Raw genomic sequence first — 20,656 nt, forward strand, 5'->3', positions numbered from 1 at the left:
CTCAACCACCATTCTTGCCTTCATTTGTTGATTGATATCTTTTACTGTATCTTGGTCTTTTTAAGAGGCCCACAGACTCAAGCTGGATGTTTCCCTTGGCTTCCTATGCTGAGGGTTTGATACTGCATTCAAAGACTTGGGAGTGTTTTGGTTACCAACTGATAATAATTGCTGAAGGTGAGAGGAGCAAGTTGTGAAGTGTCATAGTACTACTGTCATAGTAAATAACCCCGCAGGTTTTATAGCTGCTTTCTGTCCTCAGAAATCTTACACAAATGTAGCGTGGTGTAAACAAGGATTTTGTACAAGTGTTTCTGCACTGGGAAAAAAAAAAAAGTCACCCTTGAACAGCCCATGGAAACTTGACTGCTGTAAATATTTGGTCCTAGAGAACAAGTAGGCAGAATTGCTTCCACATGCCCTTTCCAAAGGGAACAGCCCTTACATTGTGCTGTCTGTTAGTATTTTTTGGTACTCGAACGTGGGATTTAAACTTTCGTTTTTGGAAGTGCAGAATGCCTTGGTGTAAGATTGACAAGGCACAGAGGTTACAGCTGAGAGGCCATGAGGGCCAGATTGATGTGAAGAGAAGCCTGCCTGTCTGCAAACAGGAGAGCACAAGGTGCTGGCTTCCTCCATGACCTGTGGCCCACCTGCGACTCCTGCATCCCCCGGGAACACGAGCCCATTAAACCCAGTGCTTGTGGTTTGGGTTGTCAAGCCAGAGGCTCTCTGAATTTAAAGAACTGTTTTGAAAAATAACCCTTCAGTGAAAAGACATTTCTTGTGTCTTTTTCTATTTAAAGCGGGACTCCAGTTTCTTCTTCAGGTGATGTGTCATGTCTATCTTTTTATTTTTCTACGTTTAAGTGTTGTGTTTTAACCTGCTGGAATGACATTTGATTAAAATCAGTTCAGCAATCTGTCTCTGCTGACAACTGAGGGACTTCTTATCAGCTTTGTCCTTCGTGGGGAGAAAAGAGACAGCAGTGACAGAGAAGGCAAGAAGTGCTGTGGGAGGAGGCAGTGCCTTCATCACCCTAATGGGCGGTGGAAACGGAGCTATTTCATCTGGGAAAAAACAAGTCTGATCACTGGTATTTCCTACTGCTCAAGTGTTGTAATGGGCAGGATATTCTCTTGCGACACTTGGAGGGTTTTGGACTGCTCTGCAGTGATGAGCAAGAAATTGTCTGTGGGTTGAGGTGGCTGTCACTTCACAGCATTGGTTTAATGCAGCCTGGGAAGATCTTGTCCAGTTAGCCTCTGCTAAAAACTTCTCTTTCTCTGATAATGATGAAGGTGGAGCTATGATAAAAGTCACAACCCGAAATGTGAAATGCGGTGGGAATTGAGCAACAGCTTTTTTTTATTCAATCACAGCTTTATTTTGGCAGATGTTCACTCCAGAAACTGAGGAGCCTCTTGAAATATCAGATTCAGATAGCAGTAGTAGTAGTAGTCTTTATTTATGCTAGAGTGATTCCTCTGGCCTCAATCAGGAATCGCAAATACTGGATGAAAGCTAAATGACTCCCTGTACTTGCAAGAACTTATACTCTGAGTTGTAGAGGACAGCAATTTCTATGGCAAGGCTAAATAGGCTTTCCAAACATCTGAGACATCTTTTTTTATCAGTCCACTGCTCCGTGTTACCCAAAAACAACAGGCGTCTGCAGGATGTCTACGCTGAAGTTGGAGGTTGCATCAGCTCATCATCGCTGCACACCATACCCTGCTCTAAAAAGACAAAGGTGGCCAAGGATGGGGGAAAAGGGCATTTTTTTACCTTATGTTTGTAAAGAGAAGAGTGAAGTTGGAGAACTGCAGTGATAAGTTCAGTTCTTCACAGGGAGCATGAGACACTCAGGAACTGAATTTAGGGTTACCCCTGTCTCCTCTCTGGTGCAGTAGAGCAGAAGGAACATATTCATCTGTATGTAAATACATATTCATCTGTATGTAAAATGAGATGGGCTTTTGAGACTGCTCAGTCCACCCTAGAAGCGGCTTCGTTTAAGATGTCAGAAATGATGAAGCAGCACAGTCCAGCACTGCAGGAAATGGGGGTGTAAGTTTTTCGGAATGACTCAATTCCTCTGTTGTCATCAGCTCAGCAGTGACAGAAAGTGGAACTAGATGGGCCTTGAGTGGGATGGAAGTGAATTGGTTGAAGAATGTGTCAGTGTCTCAGCTAATCAGTGCCTTGCAAGGAAAATGTCTTGGAAGACTGGCGTGGCTATTGCTGTCATCTGGTCAAACATTTTCATCTCTACTGGGCAGACCCAAGGCCATAGAGCAGATGAGCTGATGGTCACTTAAGAGACAGAATTAGTTGTTGGCCACCAGCTAACTTCTTATGGTCTCTGAGAAATGAATTCTTTGTTAATACCTTACAGCCACTGAGTGAAGTTTCCCCGAGACTCCCTACAGCTTTGTTGGGAAGATACATCAGTTTATCCATCTTCTCATTGCATTTTCCCTTTCCTATCCCCCACCACTTTGGAGGTGAGGAGGAGAAGGGGCAGAGGTAGAGGAGCATCTGCTAAGGTGACTCGGTGGTGTGTCAGGTGAAGGAGTGAGGCACAAGCATGCAGCTGATCCCATCTTGACAGATGGATGTCTTCTGACTTCCCCAAATGCCATCAGTGCGGCCTTGCTGAGGCTTATTACTGGATCACCCTTCCCAAGCCGGAGCCAGTCTCCTGTGCAGTGATGACTAAGGTTAGTCATACACACGTGGTATGTCTGTCTTGCTCTTGGTGGCAATGATTACTGGAGAATAAAATGAGTTCTTGTCTCACAAGGAAAGTCTATGGTGCTGTCATGTCAAGCCTGCTGGAGATGCTGGGCGGGTATTTTTTTTGCATTTAAAAATGTTGTGCTTTGCTGAAGTGAAAACACTAACAAGAGTACTGACTTCAGTTAAATTTCACTGGGCAAACAGTTCTTTGCAAAGGCCTTTATTTTTTTCTTCAGTTTGGGTTTCTGTTAGAGAGTTCCATGTTTGATTTGTTGTTGTTGTAATGTAGAAAGCTTCGGTTACTGTAGAGGTCTCCATGATAGCATGATGGTACAGATACTGTGTAACTTCAGTGCGTATTAAAATCACAAAATTCTGCAGGAAAATCAAGCAAACAAGGTGAGCCCAAACTGGAATTTTGATGTACACAATCACTGAAAATTTTTTCTTCCATTTTGCAGGAGTTATCAAAATTAATTTTGTATTGACACCTGAAAGAGTGAAGCAATTTCTCTTCACTGCCTGAATTTAGCCCTTCGTGGTAATCGAAGTCCTTAGGTAGATCACTGTGGTGAGCTTTTCATTGCAGCCCCTGGTACCAAATCTGAAGAGGACACACACAAGAAGGCTCATTTGGGTGCGCACCTGGAGTGCGGAGGCTCAGCCTGACTCTCCAGTCTGGCCAGCGGAGCGGACCTGTCTCTGGGCAGGAGCCCGTGCTAGGAGCCAGGAACCAGATTCATAGGAGAAACCAGAGCCGGAGCCCCAGTCAGGTTCTGCAGCAGGTTGTGAGCAGGGCTGCTCTCGGCAGACCCATGATGGAAAAGCTCTGGAGCCCAGGAGAGGAAGACCATGGGTTTTCAGGACCGTTGCCCTCGGCCCATGCTGTAGAGCAGGGACTGCCCGTGAGCTGTCGGAAGCTGGATGTTCATGCTCAGGGACTATGACTTGGCCACAGGGATGTGCGTGGCTCCACATGCCTTAATCCCCGTCACACGCAACGGCAGAGCCTCTCTCCTGTGCTGAAGGGAATATTGTGTGTGATGGAGGGTGTAAAGGTTGAGTTAGGAGGTCAGTGTTGCCTTTCTGAGGCAGAGAACAGCTTCCTAATTGAGTATGACTAATCACTTCAATAATAAAAAATAGCACCGGGTCCTCTGTGTGAGCCAGACACATTTACAGAATAATTTGTCGAGATTTTTTTTGTTGCATGGTATTGACATCACTTTCTTTAGGTCTGCAACAACTACAAGTAACCACTGCGGTGTCATGGGGGGAGCAAAAGGGAAGGAAGATCCAATTTTAAAATCCAGTATGGAGAAGCTGAGGAAAGCTGAATAAAGTCATTTGCTTAGTGTCCTTTCGTTGTATGTTCATTATATGCTTCATCATAAGTACTAGCAGCCCTTCAAACACCGCGGGTCTCCTGTGCAGTGGTGGGAGGTTTCCCATCCTGGGGGGCTGTGGGGTGTGAGGCTTTAAAGGCATTGCCCGTTCGGACCCAAATGGTGCCTGTTTGTGGGGAAAGAAATAACACTTGTGGGGAAAAAAAAAATGTTCTTAGGGCTGCAGAGCTTAGGAATATACAAAGAATGATAAAAGTAAACGGTATACGAGGTGCAATATAAGAAACGTGGTCACAGTGTATGGGGTGGCTGCCAGAAACACTAACGGCACAGTGAGATGTAGCTGGGTATTTGTGTACAAAATTCCTAGATTTATCAAAATCCTTAAAACCTTCATTTTTTTGCTATTTTGTGCCGAAAATGTCATTTCTACTGCATATATAAACACAAGTGAAGAAAATACAAATGGAAACAAAAATATTTTCTTGGGTTTTTAAGTGTCACACTCGCTGTGACTGAAGGACCAGCAGTGCTGGTGGCTGCGTAGAAAAGTACACGCTGATGAATAGGTAGGACAACAATCCTGATTGTACCGAAATTGTGAATTTTGCTTGTTTTAAAAAGTTTCACAAGGTACCTCTTAAACCCTGATACTGAAGGGAGTGTGGGGGACGGTGACGGTGCAGATAAGTGATTTTTATTCTGTTTTTTCTTATTCCTACCCTCGGCTCTTGCTGGGTCCCCCTGCTTTTCCTTGTAATTCAAGAACTGCAAAGCAGTTCCATAACTTCCCACTGCAGCAGTAAGTGAGGAAGCCGCTCTCCTTCGACGCAGCCAAGGAACAATTTCCCCTGAGTCGGTGTCAACAACATTTGAGCAGATTTTCCTTGTGACGTACCTGTGCTATCTCAGTGTTAAGATCAGTTTAATATCTATATCTTATGTCCAGGGACTGCTTCTGCCGTGCTCTGCGCCCTCTTGGTGGAGATCAGTCAATCTCATTGTGCCTCCCCAGTAAACCGAGACAACTGGCTTTCAAAGGATGCTGTTAGGCAGAATTCACCGGTGCTCACAAATCGTTCTGGCAGCCAGAGGGGATGGGTCAAGACCTCATGGGTTTTGTTGCAGTTTATAGAATGGTCTCTTAGGTTCTTATTTATCCTTTTTGAAATGACAGGACAGGGAAGAATGGATTCCTGTCCTCATGGAAACAAAGCGCCATATCAGACCTATTCTGATGGATTTGCGTCTGAATTAACTGAAAAAAAATTAACCTATATGCTGAACAAATGAATGATTTGAAGCAGTTACTTAAACCTCTTTGCAGATGAAATAATTAGGTTTCTTGTTGTCCATTTGAGCTCAAAGACTATTGATTGTATTTTTACATCCCCAAGACCATATTCCAGGATCTTCTTCCTGCATCTTTGACAGGCAGCCATCCCAGCAGCTTGCGAGGAGGCATTTTGTGCTATGGAAGATCTCCAGAGCAGGAGTGTAGGAGAGCTTTTTTTTCCCCCCCAAATTAAAGCTGGAGGTCAGGTCTTAGGGCCACAGAGGTGGCTTGATCAGAAACTCTAGACCTCTCACCCTTGTATTTGCAAAATACGGCAGTAGTCTTTAAGTCACCAGATTCCAGAGTGCCCTTTGAAACCACTTGAAGGCTTAAGCTGTAAATAGTGGCCAAATTCTGAAGGTTTCCACCTTCAGATAAAAATGCCCTTTTGACTCGAGTATTTTTTTTTGCTTGCAAAACACGTATAGTCTATACGTACTGAAGTACTAGTTCTGGTAAACAGTGAACCAGGCCTGGGTAGTGGGTGTTCGTTTGCAGTGCAAACCTGGCATCGTGTCTAGGAAGTCTGAGTCAGTACTATTACAATCTTAGCTTTGAAGCCAAGCAACCACAATGGCATTATTTACATTTGAGTTGTTATTAATAGCGCTGTGGTGGTGGCGTTATCCTTGGCTCTCTAGAGGCACAACACAAGGGGCAATCAACAGTCTGAAGTGCTCTGAAACGTATCCTATTTTTTCCACTGGATTAACAGCAGCAAATACACAAATTCTTTATTAAGATGGTACATTCATTTCTTTGGAGTCATGATGGAATCTTGATAGAATGAAAAATCACATTAATATTTATATCACTTAGTGTTATTGGGAGTAAGTATATTTATTTTAACTTGGGCTGCAAATCATTTAGTTCTCTGTAACTGCAGTACTGCTATTAAGTATTCATAAGGCTGTACAATACATTGTCACAGGAAACCTGTTTTAATTTAGTGGTAAGTCAATGTTTTAATTTTGTGTGAAAACAGAAACTAATTTACCAAGCACTCTTACTTACGTTTTCCCAGCCAAGTTTTGCAAGCCTTCTTGAGCTGACTGTATTTAAAAAAACTACTTTTTGTAGCTTTGAAAGTTTGAACATTACCATGAAGATTCTAAGCTACATGTGTGCATGCTGTCACGTGTGATTTTGAATGGAAGCGTAGGTGGGAAGGGGTCACATATCACAGTGCTCAGCTCCTTGGTGTCACCAGAATTGCAACATGTTTTTTCATAAGCTTCATCAAAAGTTGATCTTGGAGATCAGGTCATGAGAATGGTGCCTATATTAGTAATTGATGTTGCTGGCATTTATTTCTAGAAATAAGACTGTTTCAGGTGTGAGAGTCCTTGACAATATATACACATGGATCCCTCTGGGGTCATTGGGAGATATAACTTGCAGAAGGACAGGATGGATTGACCAGGGGTATTTTTGCATGTGCCCCTTCCCATATCAGCACCCAGAGCTCACTGGGTACACCCTAGTATGCTGTGTGCACTGGTATAATGCTTTGTGTTTGTGTCTTTTAAATTTATTTTTCTATTAACTCATTTGTGGTAATTAGAGGGAAGGAGCTGCTGCTGTTAGAGGCAGCACTAGAGAGAGTGGCGTTTTTCAGCAAGTGACACGAGATGTCTACAGAGGACTGTGACAGATACAGTCTTAGATGTGATCTGTATCCTATGCATGGCGTCATGTGACTTTTGCCTATGCAGCTTCTCCTCACCCCTATGGAAACTGAGCATTTGTCCAGAAGAGCCTCTTCGCTGTGCCAGTGTAGCAGCCCTTACTGCCTTGCTGCAGCTGGAACTATCCTCTGGGAATCTAAATCCCAGAAGTTCCCAGGAGAAGACATGATCATGGAGTAGATTAAAGGCTGATCCTAGCTCATAAAAGGGGGATTTTTTTTTGTTGTTTTCAGTGGAGCCAGTGTGCCACTGGGACATTGAAGTGCTCTGTTAGCCCTAAGTTACGGGTGGCGTATGCACAGCCACAAAGGGCTGTCTGTCACTTCAGCTTGATTTTGTGCTTCCAGGCATGCACCTTGGTGTGAGATAGATATATGTTAGGGTAGAAAACAGAAAATTGAGTTATGACAGCTCTATGCAATGGTATGACTTCACTTTGACATGTCTACATAACTTCTGCTTTCAAGAGAAGCCAGGCTAGAGGGACAGAAAGGCAGCATATGGGCACCTTCACTGGGGTAAATGTGCATCTGTAAGAGATCCTGCAACTTATATCTGTCCTTTCTAACTCTCTCCGCTGCAGGACGAGGTCTCTTCTATGGACATTGAACTCCCAGCTACCTATGCCTATTGCCTGTGATGGAAGAACTTGACGTTAATGTGAGGTAGGATAAACTACGTGGCTCCTCCTATATCACGTCTCATCTAGCTGGTGAACTTCATGGGAGCAGCAACCATGAAATGTGTTTGCAAAGCTGCAGGGTGGTATTTTCTGTTTGCCTGTAAATTAAGGTCTCTGCTCGTGAGGTGATGTCTAGTTTGGAGCTTCTGTGAAGGTGTAGTGTCTCCCTGTTCTTTGTGTAAACGTCAGATGTGGCATAGCCAAGTCAAAGACTTCTTGCAGTAGGATGGATAGAGCCCCATCAAGGACGAGGAATGGGCCTGTCAGTGCCTGCTGGAAGTCTGATTCCAGGTTTTTTTTCTTTTTGGTGCAATGGCCTAAAAACTTACCACCTCATCTCTGCTGCCTTATACTGGGCAAGCAAAAAAATGATATCTCTGAAATAATTTCACCCCCCTGGGCACGCTACTGGTATCAGTGAGAGACAAACTTCAATGTGGAACATTTTGATCCTGGAAGCGTGTTGCCAACAGGAATTGTTCAAAAAGGCTAGAAATCCTGTTTGCAGCTGTCCCTGGGACACAGGCCTGGCATCAGCGCTGCCATTCTCCCTCAGGTGTGATCTGCAGGGTCTTTCTGTAGGACTAGCATTTGTCCCTTTTGTTTCTTGGCCTTTTGACTGGCCAGGCTGCTGGTGATGCTGAACTGGGTGGGGGGAGCTGAACTTAGACCCGCCAAACCCACTTCACACAAGGACATCAAGTTTCTGACCAAACCCATGTTGCTGGCCCAGGCACAGGAGGAGACAGTATTCAGTTGCCGTGACAGGTGTATGTTTCCACAAAGAGTTTTCTTAAAATCCACTCAAGGCCTAGTTTTTTGATGTTTCATGTTTTTATTTCGGGGAGTAATTCTTCACCCTTCCCCCTGCCTGGATGCTCAAGTGGCACATACATGGGGAAATGTCTCGGAGAAAATTGCGCTGACAGAGAGAGATCAAATGCATGTACTCTGGTCTTCCAGGAAACCTTTCCCTAAGGAGCTGCTGAACAGGGATCAGGAGGAAACAGTACAGAAAAGAGGGGAGCAGGGTCTTACACCTCGGAGAGGATCTGTCATGCCACCCTATTGTCACAGCTTCCCAGCTCTTGGGCTTTCTGGTTGGGATGTGCTCTGTGCAAGCCACAACCCGTTCTCTGCATGTTGCGTGCACAGAGAGAGAGAATACATTTTCAAAGACAATTTCTGTTCTTAATGAGCCTCCTCAAAGTGCTGTACTATCAGAGAGAACATCTCTGGTCTTCATTCACCTACTCAAGTGTCACGAAAGACACCAGCAATTCCAGGTTGCTGCTTTAATGCACACTTAGCAGGTCGGATTTATAACCCAGTAATCAATACTGAGAGGTAATGTGTTTTGCTTAATGAAATTTGTCTTGCCTTTTTAATACCAGAAGTGTAGTTAAATGCGTAGGCTACTGCTGTTTCTCTGTAAAGGGAATTAAGGTGCTGACACCAGGCAATTTTCCCTCCAATCTTTTCCTTCCTCTAAAGACACTAGTTAAAAAAATCTTCTGTTTCTCAGTATGGTGAAAAAAATCCCCCAGTATACATTTCATCATTCACGGAAGGAGAATCTGTCAGTTCACAAACACCGAGGGGCACAAAGAAACTGTCTCAGCAAGTGCCTGAACCACAAGTGCCTGGACACAGGGAGGCTGTATACCAGGAGGGAAGCGTGACATATCTTTACCTTACCCATATATTTTTGTCAGTTGTGCTATTTGCCACTGATGGAGACAGACACCGAGTAGGTCTGACCAAGCATTGATGTTTTGAAGTGATCTATTGGGAGTTTTGTAATTTGCTATTTGTAGGAACTGACAGAACATTATGTCTGTCTTCCTATTTTTGAATGTTGCTATAATTCTAATCAGCCCTAATCCTGGTCCAAAAAAACCCCTTAGCCAAAACCTCACCCTTCCCCCAAGCCCCCCCAAACCAAACCCAAATAAAACTGACACCGATCAGAATTAGACTTTCTCTTCCTACATGTGATACTTTCCTGTATGCGTAGTAGCCTGAGTGTAGTGAGAAGTGCTTGGGAGGGGGAGGGTTGGGTGCTCGGGGGGTGCCGGGGCATGGGCAGAGCAGGGGGATCTCCTTTGATCATCTTGTTGTGGAAAATGCCCATTGCATGGGCCTGGGGAAAGGTTTTTTGGAGAGTGCCTCAAGAGGCTGCTTCTTCTGGAGACTGGTTGGTGCAGGCAGCTGCTGCGGTCTGACCCTGGCAGGGCAGTGGGAGGATCTTTTGGGGGGAAATTCTCATCTGGTGAATTACTTCATCCAGCTTCCCATTTAGATGTTAAAAGAGGCAACACAAGCTCTTCCTGGGGATCTGATGAATGAAAATCCATGTGAATTTGAAAGCTCTCCTGAAGCAATATTGATTCACTGCTCCCCAGCTGTTTTGATCAAACACTGCGGTCAGACCTCACTTCATTAGAGCAGGAATGATTTTATTCCTTTGTTCCTAGGGTCTCTTTCAGAGCTGGACTGAGGCAGTTCTTCATTTAGTGTGACGGGTTACATAAACAGACTTTGTGGTAGGCACTTGATTTTATTTTGGCTCCACACTTTTCCAAACCATGGGTTTTTGGGTTTGAGAGTTTTGCTTGTCAGCTACCAGCAAGCAGCTGATGTTTCTCCTTTGTCTGCCCCGATTTCAGCCTTTTTGCTGAGTTGTGAAATACCAAATGTTTTCTGTTTGAGCCAGAGGCTTCCACGTGTTGTTTTCCAGAGCTGCATATGGAAAACCTGAGAGGTGGGGGCACCTGGGTCCCCTCTGCCCATCCCGGCAGGGCTCAGGGATGCTCCAGAGGGGAGCAAAGCTTGGGGAAATGGGAGATCCTTTGACAACACGAGGGCAGGAGCAGCATGGGAGGAGAGAGAGACATGTTGACTTTGTTTAGAGCTGAGCCCTGTGGAAGCAGCGTGTCACTCACTGGTTCAGAGCAACAAGTGCCACAGGTGTCCTACTCCAGCCAGCTGGGCTGGCTGTGGGCGCAGGGATCCTGCCCTCAACAGATTTTCATGAGGTGCCCCAGAGGGTGCCAAGTGATGGCATACATCATCTGTAGACAGGTGTTTGTGTTACATCTCTGTAGCTACCTGAAGCGCTGCAGGCAGAGTCAACTGTACAAATGTACAAAAATTTGGCCATGAATGTTACAAAGGCTGCACTGTGAGGTTAGAGAGACATTCCTGGAAATTTTAGACAGTCCACTTTGGGACTTGCATTTATCATGGCCAAGGCGGGTGGCAGACCTGATTTGCTCTAATTCTAGAGTAGAAAAATAAATGACCTCACAAGTATTTCCAATTTATATTTTACAGAATTTTTTAATTTTGTGTGACTTGGTGATTGTTATTGGACACATTTATTATAGGCAGCAAGTTAATGAGATGCTGTCAAGTGGTTTGGAACTAAAACTCGAACCCTTGGATCGGTTAGAATATGGGGGGAAAAAGATGTTCCCTTTATTCTCTTCATTTCCAGCAACTTTATAAAAAATGTTAGTTGGGCACACTACAAACAGGAGTACAGCAGTCCTGACTGACCTGCTCTAGCACAGCGGTGGGCCATATGCTGTTTGCTGCTGCTGCCCTCCGGCCAAGGGGCAGGAGCTCCTGCAAATCCCTCCGGTGCTGCCCTGGCTGGCACAGACCTCGTCCTCCCCCGAAGGTTGTGGCACACCACCGAGTCCTCTGTTCGGAGCCAGAGCTGTTGCAAGAGTTTTAGCAAGCAGGCTGCTGCCCTGCCTGCTCCTGTCAAGGTGTTTGCCCATGGTTATTGTAAATGTCTACAAACCTTCAAAACACGTTTGCGCTTCTCTTTTTTTCAGTTTTTCTGGGGTTTGGTGCGTTAGTCAATTTTACTTTCATACAAACGCAGTGATTTTGACAGCCTCAGAGAAAGTGGAAGAAGGCTGAATCTCTTTGAGGATTATACAAAAGGAAAATAGGCACAGAGATGGTTTTGCTGCAGTTTGTTTTACTGTGCCTACCCTTACATTTCAGTGCAGAACAGCAGTAAGGTGGATGCCCTGGTCACCCCACACGTGGTGTATCAGTTCAGACCACGTAGCGCTTAGCAAGGGGACTGAGGAGCTACATTTCTCTTGGAAGGCATTTAACCAGCAGCTCTGCACCACGCACTCTGCAGCCACAATGAGGACTACAGGTTTTGAAGCATGGGCTCAAACCATGCAGCTCGCATGTTCAGGTGTGGTGGGGACATTCAGGAAGTGAGACCAGGCTAAATCTAATCCAAAATACCCCACCATGCCCTGCATAGAGTGGAGACGTAGGGGCCGCAGCACCAGCTGCTTTTGATATGCTCCCATTGTGCCAAATTACCAGTGAAACCAGACATAGTCTGTGTGTACAGAAGTCACCTGGGAGTCCGTGGTTTTGTGTGTACAAACCAGGCAGTGGGCTTTACAGAGTGTGGGTAGGTACATAATAACTCTGCCCATGACAACCGTGAGAGGAGCTTCTGTGTACCAGGAACAGCACCTGCGGACCTTGCTGAGCCATCCGGAGAGGGCTCTGCTTCTCTTGGGCACTTGCCAGAGTAGTTTGCAAATGTGCCACACACAGTGAGTGGGCAATGGCCTTATTAAAGACTATTAAAGCCTTCTAGACCTTTGGTAAGACTTTCATCTCACTGCAGTGCATTCCCGCTACCCAGGAATGAAGTAAAGCTCACTGTTGGTGTGCCAGTCCCTCCTTATCTCACGGCAGCTAAATGTGACTCCTTCACATTGCTGGGAGCTCAGGTGACTCGAATGTATGTCAGTTCTGAATGGTGTGGTTGCCCGTTCTGGTGTGTTTTCCCTTCTTTGAGCTCCAGCACTCATTGTTGATTCATTCATCCCATTGCCAGGGGTGCAGCCAGGACTGGGAGAGCAGAGCTGTGGTTCTGCTGGCTGGAGCTCTTACGTTCTTGAGCAACAAGGGCAACCCTTTGCTATTTGAACGGGCTGCTCCTGAGTGTGGTCAGAGCTGTTTTGTGTATGTCACACTGTGTAAAGGTTTCTTGCTTCCTCAGGTGTTGGGGAGAGGCTGTTTACGCTTTTGAGAAATAAGTTTTTGAAAAAAAAAACCAGGAGAACGTTGAGTGCAAGTAAATAGCTCTTATGTAAGCCTTTTGGTTGTAGCTGTTGGTGAAGGCAGACTCCCTTTGCTAAATCAACTATGGAGAAACCATGTATTATTTGAGTTTGTCACAACAGTAACTTCTTTTAATTTCTAAGCCGAGCCCCCAAAGTAGCTGAATTTTAGGTTGATGTTAATTGCTTCCAAACTTGGCTTTATCAACTTTACTTTCCTTAGTTTGTGGCTGAAGGTATTTTTGTGGCTTGAAGTACTCTGAAAAATGCAGAGCCCTCCAGCAGTCATGTGGGGTTCATTAATCTTGTCTTGACTTTGAGAAATGAGAAGCAAGGTGAGGGAACAAGGAATCAAACTGGTTGAATTAGCTGTGTGTCTTTGCCAGCAAAGAAAATATTCCATTATTTAACCCAGCTGCTGTTTTCGAAGTCCTCACACAAAGGCATAGTGAACACTGTTTCTGACAACAGACCTTGATGATATGCCCTTTTGAGTCAGGTTGTATGTTTGAGTGAGTCCCAAACCCAGAGCCTTGCTGTGTTGGCTCAAGAGGCTCCTCTTTCCGTGGACCGCCAGAAGCGATGCTGTTGATAGCTGGCTCTAGGATGGGTTTGTTACCTAAAGCTGCTACGCTGGCAGGATGGCTGACTGCAGAAAGAGGCAGAGAAGGTCTTTGGTCTCTTCCCCTCATCCACCCCTGGGAGGAAGCAGGAGCCATAGTCAGTAGCCGGAGAGAGAGTGACCCAAAGAGCTCCATCCCTGAAGCCCGGGAGTAACTAAGGGATGTCCTAAGAGAGGAGTCGGCGTGTGCCCTTGCTCCCTGTGCTCCCCTAGCTTAGGATGCTGGCAGCCAGCAGTGAGGACCGAGGGGACCGGGAGCTGAGCTGTGAGGCAGGACAGCCAGAAAACCAGGCTGGAAGCAGAGATGGCTCTTAGGGCAAGGGCAAAGCTGGGTCCTGAGTGACTGGAACTAAGGAAGTGTCTGATTTAATGACCCAAAGTGTAGAAAACAGAAGGGGTTTAGTAAAGAGCTTGTGTGCTCCGAGTGCCCTGCGAGTGGGGATTTGTGGAAAGCAAACAGCTTAAGATTCTTCCAGGAAGTTGCAATATAAGTGTTTATTCTTATATATACACAAGCTCTTTTCAAAACCTCTCCAGCTTCTGTGCTTTGAGTCATTATTAAATCATTGTTTATCTCAATGACTTTGATCATATTTCTGTTTAGGTGAGAAATACCAGGCTAAAATGTCATTTAACAGGCCAGAATCAGCCTAGAGCATTCTTCTTTTCCTAGTCCCTTTTCTAAAGGAAGATCAACTCTAATAGTCCTGTAATACTTGCAGCATCCATCCAGAAAGGTATCTGTGGAGACAGACATACTGATTGAGAAGGTTTTCTACAGAGCCCAGTCTTCTTTGCCTGCATCCCCCAGGTAGGAACAGTGCCGTGATCAGAGGAACATGTAGATGAGAGCTGGGTGTCTTTATCCCTTGGTATACAACTGATATAATGTCCCATTCCACTTGCTGAGCTGATGTGGATGAGTGTGCTTACTCCTGAGGATAATGGCAGGCAGAACACACAGTGCCAGAAAAGAGCAAAGTAAAACTGTACGGATCCTTTATGAGGAAAAATGTAACAGTATTGATTTATGTCAGCAGTAGAGACGGCCATATATAAGCTGTGCTGTTGAACAAAATAAACCATTTTATAAGCCACCATTCAAAAGAAGGCTGGTTGCTGGGTTTGTAGGGTTTGCCCTCTGCATGCCTGGGGGTGCTGGGGTGGTGGGATGCAGCAGGGGCACCTAGGAAGGAATCTGCAAGCTGGGAGCACTAAAATGCATGGGGCATTTCTCAGTCTGCAGCCACAGACTCACAGAGCATTTCCCATCAGCCGACACTGGGTGCAAGAAGAGGGGTGGAACAGGAGGGCACAGGGAAGCAAGACCTGGTGTAGAGGTTCATTTTTCATATTTTTGTGCTACCAGCCAGAAATCCTTGGTAGCCAAAAAAGCCCTGCAAAAGAAGTTCCCTCTGCTGAATGCTCCCTGCAGCCCAGACACCGCTCAGCAGCAGCGATAGCTGTTAGCAGCCTGGGTACTTTCGTATTGTTCAACTTCTTTCTCAGTTTCTAGGGAAACACTTTATAGCACTATATATATATCGGAATGTCTTTCCAAACACCTCCGCCAACACTTAATTGATGGAATTTTTAAGCTGGCTCCAGCTTCTGCAAGTTAGTAGTGTGCTCCCTTACAGCACCTGGGGAGCAAGTGAGACATGTATACTCTCTGAAAGAAGTTAGAGGGTGCAGAGGCAAGGGGGGAGCTCCACTGCTTGTCTGCGTGTGCTGAGCCTACCCAGGGAGGTCAGGCCATCACTCACCCCTGTGAGGTTTCACTCTGCATGTGTTAGTGTGCCCTGAGGAATCTGCACAGATGGAAATGCCCTTGACAAAGAGCTGGGTCATAAACCCTAACTTTTGGGTATCTTTCAGCATATCCTTTCTTTAGCTTCAGTGTCTCTGCACAGGGTGGTAGCTAGTGAAGATCTGGAAGCATCTGTGGAAGGCTGTTAAAATAGACCCAAAGCCTAGGATGTCCTGGGGCGGATCTGGCTCTAGGGCTGGGCAAAAATGGGCAGCTGCCCCAGACAGCCACAGGTTGCCCTGAGCAGGGGAATGGGCTGGACCTTGCTGCCAACTTTTGTCCACACCAGCTGCCTGGAAGGCCAAGGTTGGCAGCTGCAGTGCCAGGGCTTTCCAGGACACTCTCCTTGACTTTTCAGGGCTGATCCTTAGCATTAGGCTGACAAAATTCAATTTGTGTCCATGTTTGGGATTTCTTGAGCCAGGCGTGCTCAGAGGTTGTGAGCAAGGAAGCATGGAGGAGGTGTTAGGGTGACTTGAGAGACAAAACTGGAGCTGTGCAGGAGACACGGGACTGGATTAGCTGTGTCAGGGTTAGTAGGGCACCATGAAGTCATACTGAAGGAGCTGTGTTTCCTTATAGAACAAACGTGATGCTGTGTCTCAGAACCAAAGGGTGGTATTGGCTGTAGGTAGAAGTCTAATGGTTTTTGCACCCCTCTCAGTGAGTTAAAATTCCCTGAGCTGCTTTTGAAGAAGTGCAGAAAGACAGTCCTGAGGTCCTGGGTAGATGTCTCTTCTGGGAATGCTGTCTAGGGAACAGGGCTGCGATGTGAGAACTGCTGTGAGCTGTTATATACTCCAGATCCTGCTGCAATAGCGTGTGCAGCTGCAGAATGAGCCGTTCAGTGCTTGGGAAAGGGCATTTCTACTATCTCAGATATGAAAGATTCTGCCGCAAAATATTTCGTGCTGTTTGCTTGGCCATGTGTATAGGACCTGCTATCTGGTAGTATAAATGATTGTTGATAGACTATTACCCTGGAGCAGAGTGCATCTGTGATGCAGGTAAGAAATGTGCTCGTCTTCGTTCCTCGTTCAGTCTTTCCACTCTTTGTGTTGCCCTTACTGTGGCAATGATGTGGCTCCCTGGTCTGGCAAACAGCCAGAAGTCCGAACCTCAGTCCCTGGCTGAACTTACTGTCTTGTCCCATCTGTTAGCCAAGGACTTGCCATCACGTGTCCTCTAAGCAGCAGCCTCTGCCTCCCAAAGTCAGAACATTAAGTAAAAGCAGCTGTTACCTGAACACAAACTTTGCCATCTGGTGGACAGGAGCCCTGTGGAGATGAGGTTTTCAGGAAACTCTTTGGCTGTTTGGGGGTGAATCTACTGTAGGGCACGCTATTTAAAAATAAAAGGGAAAAAGGAAAAAAAAAAGCTTTAAAAAAAAAAAAAAAAAGGTCAAAATAAAACCCCCAGCTTCAGGTGTGCTGAGAAATGTAGCAAAGCAATGGGCTCCTCCTCATGCCATGGGGAGACAGTGACATTAGTGCTGTGAACTTCTGGGTCGTATTTGCAAAAGGACTTGTTCTAAAGAGGCAATTTCAGTGTTTGTGCTTGTATCCCTCAATGCAAACTAAGTAACTGGAGGCCAGACTACCCTACCTTCCAGTACATGAGTAGGAGGTGAGTGGTAAAGGGTCTGCCTGTTGCAGGTGACTTTTTGCAGTTCATGCAGTTTCTGCTCTGTATGGAACCACTGAATCGTTGAAAGCTTAGTAGGGCTTTATGCAATTCAAGTCCACCCCAGGATATGATGCCTGGACTGCAGAGGCATCCTTGCAGAACAAAGCGTTAGAAACAGAATATCAACAATGGAGAGGGCTGCTGGGGACAGAGGGTGTGTTTCTGGCTCTGTGCCGGTGTAGGTGTGACAGACGGACCCGCAGCTGACCTTTCAGCTGCACACTGGCGTGGCTGTAAGCTCAGGGAGGAGTGCAGGAGAAAGAAAAGGGCTCTGCTTGCTGCTAGTGGGAGGTGGGATGGGGTGAGCAGGATGCTGTTAAATGTCTGGCTATCCATCTGTTGAGGGGTCAGAGTGAAGGGGAGTGAATTGTGCCGGGACCTTCCCTTCCTGGTGCACGTGAGCTCATGCCTATGTAAGAACAGAGGAAACGTGTCGTGGCTGTTTTGGGGTCATACCTATCTTCTGTCGCCCCTCCCAGGTTGGGCACTTGCCTCGTAGCTCATCTCTAACTGGCTCTGTGTATAGGCACAGAGTATTTCTCCCTAACAGAAGGCACACACATTTTCCGTGCTCTTCCAGTGCCCCCGAAGCTTTAATGCCCCCAGTATCTGCTTATTCATTCGCTGTGAGGCTTTCCCAGCACAAGCGCCTTCCCTGTGGGAACGCTGGGTCACTGCTCCAGCAGGATACCAGACAGAGGTAAAAGCAGACTCTAACGGTCTTGGTGTTGGGCAAGAGCATGTCCTGATGGCTCTGTGTTCTTTTAGAAGAAGTCAGTTCCAGATGTTGGATATGTGTAAACAGTTTACTTCACTTAGTCCCCAGTTCCTTAGCCTGATCTGGAAAATCACCCGAGCTCACAGTTTGCTTCTAGAGCTCAGATGATACTTTTTGTTCCATCTTTGTATCTCCAGAGTTGTATCTATTTACCTTTAAGTTTTGTTCAACTTTGCCTTGAAGGCCAGGACCTGAAGAGACAAAGTCTACTTGTTTCCAGAGCCTCCTTTCCCCAGTGGGACCAGAGGGCAGTGGTGATGGGACAGCACATTGCTCATTCTTGGTAGACCAGTCTGGAGACGTGCCCAGAGCTTGCTCTTCTCATGAACTTCCTGAGAGCTCTGAGGACTTACCTGAGAACAGGCTGTTGCCTACTCGACAGGGAGTGTAAAAGGGGAATAAATAAATCCCTCAAAAGAGGATAGGCAGGAAGTATTTGGTTCGTGTTAATTTAGGCGAGAATTTCTCAGAACCGTGACCTGAGTGGTGAGGAAGCTGCTCAAGAGCTGTTACATGTTTCTGAGCAGACTCAGCTGGGGGGTGGGTATTTGGAGGACTAGAGCAAGTAGAGGACCTCACAGGAGTCCAGGCAGATTTTGAGTTACTCTTTGGAAAGGAGATGGTGGGAGGCATGGGCTGTTCCCTGCAGCCTCTGCCAGAGAAGCTTCTTCGGGGCTTGTGCATCAAGATACAAACATCCTCTTGCATCCTCTTTGCTGGCAGACATCCCTGGCAAATTGATAGACTCCCTTACTTCTTTTGGAATTAAACTGCTTTTGTGGTATTTTGGGCCATGCTAGAGTGGAAGAATGCTTTTTTGGTTGTGGTTTGGTTTTTTTTTTTTTTCCCCCTCCCCATTCCCTAGCAGCTGGAATACTTTTGGTCCCATTACTGCCATTATTTGCAATTTCCATTTTTATGGGCTGTAATGGGGATGTGATTTTCTGGCAGAGCTGGCAGCTACAATGAAACAAGGGGGTTTTATTTCTTCAATTCAGCTACTGTTCAGTATGCTTTCCTGAGCCCAGCAGATGTGGGTCTAGTCCGAGGCAGGCACCTAAGTGTTTTTGTAGTGCTTTTACTTTTCCCCGTAAGCCATGCTCAATGCCCCATCCTTGCAGCAACATGAGGGTCTGTTTAGAATTACTCTGGGTGACACACTGTAAAACACAAGTTTTCACTGGACCTCAAAGCTGTAAGCTGATTCAGCTAACAGCATCCCTCACCTGAAATACCTGTTCAAGTTAGTAACAAAGTTTAAATGGCCAGAACATTAATCACAAACAAACTTTCTGTACTCATTCACAGTAGAACCTGTGGGGGTCCATATCTGATGCCACTAAGAAACCTCTAAGTCATTTCACTCGTTTGTGGGGAGGAAGGTCTCTCCTTTCTCATTGCTCTCTCCTCCAGGAGTGGCTGTTTCTAGGAATCTTTATCAAGGGCTTCTACAGATGAGCAGGGTGAGACATTGCTCCTTGGAAGCTCTTGCACTTGTTAGCCAAAGGAAATCACAACAAACAAACACTTCCAAAGCTGCTCAAGCTGACCTCTGAGGGATGTACTGGTGGTGACTGCGGGGTGGGATCTGGGTTGCACCCGAGCAGAGTGCCTGCGCTTACCGTCTGCAAGGCAGTCCTGGCTGTTTGCTTTCCCTCTGTCCTGCTGCTTGCCCAGGCTGACATCCTCTCTTGTTTATCTGAAGGGAGAAAGACGATCAGGCTTTTGTGGCCAGTCTTCAGAACATGAACTTAGCTGCGGATGTAGAGGGAGGTTTAAATAAAACAAGAAATTTAAGCGCTCTGAAGCAAGGACTTCCCATGTCCTTGCTTAGAAAGGACACCTATCTGGAGCCTAAATACAAGAGCGAGTTTCATACAAAATGGGCTGATGGACACGTATTCTTCCACATAGAAGTGGAAGGCTTCTGTCTGCCACCTCAGGAATAACTTTGCCAAACTCTGGTCTTTATGGTAAAGCTCAAATTGAGGTAGCAGAGTTGGACATGTATGACATCTCAAAGATGACTTTTATCCCACTTGACTGATGTGTTTTGTGTCAGGGTACGGTGGACTGGTTGGTCAGTTCAAAACCTGTGGTGCTGGAGAAGGGACTAAGGAGACACACCATTCCCTGGGGACACACAGCGCTCACTCAGTCAAACACTTCAAGGGACACACACCTTGGGAGCAAACAGATGAACTCCACCATGCTGTGCCTTAAAAAAATTCATTGGGACATACAGTCCTATGTTGTCTTCAAAAAAGAAGTGAAAGTACCTCCTGCTATTTTAATTACCTGCTATTGTCTGGTAATGAATGAGCTGGGAACTGGTTTTGTGTGGCTCAGAGCCACACGGTGTCTGGGGATTTTGTCAAATAAAATGTATTCCAGAAATCAGTGCGTTATCTGTGCCAAGCCTTCCGTTAGCAGGGGTAACAAGAAGAAACTCTTCCATTCCTCTAGATTCTTGAAACTGGGAAACTATCCAGGAAATATTGGATTTTACATAGCCAGTAGCTGTATTTGTCTTTTATTGTCCAAGGTGTAAATGAGCAGTGGGAAAAGCACACAGCCGGGATATTTTAATATACAGGCTGATACCGGGACTTTTTCACAGGTCTTGCTTAAGGGTCTTTTATTTAACAGTATTTCCCTTGCTGCAAATCTTGCTTGCAGAAGCAGAACAGGACCTTCATGCTTTCTGATTTGGAGGTCTTGCAACTTTCAAGCTTTCGGCAAAGATGGGAACCAAGGTTCTCCCTGATTTGAAAATGAGAACTTGGTATGAGAATGCCCGCAGAGACCAAGAACTGCCATTATGGTGTTTTGAGAAAGAGTTATCTTTGGG

The 20,656-nt window shown here is 45.9% G+C and overlaps 1 protein-coding gene across 2 annotated transcripts in view; it reads left to right on the forward strand.

Moving 5' to 3' along the window:
* HTR4 (5-hydroxytryptamine receptor 4) overlaps positions 1 to 20,656 on the forward strand; it is a 154,820-nt gene that overhangs the window by 36,762 nt on the left and 97,402 nt on the right. For both annotated transcript variants that reach the window (XR_005105663.1, XM_037396787.1), the window contains exon 3: positions 7,697 to 7,778. Coding sequence is in view for 1 of the 2 variants with exons in the window: in XM_037396787.1 (XP_037252684.1) it covers positions 7,753 to 7,778 (26 nt within the window). In the remaining variant the exon portion in view is untranslated. The remainder of the gene's footprint in view (positions 1 to 7,696; positions 7,779 to 20,656) is intronic.

This window comes from Falco rusticolus, chromosome 8 (genome assembly GCF_015220075.1).
Source record: "Falco rusticolus isolate bFalRus1 chromosome 8, bFalRus1.pri, whole genome shotgun sequence".
Lineage (NCBI taxonomy): Eukaryota > Metazoa > Chordata > Aves > Falconiformes > Falconidae > Falco > Falco rusticolus.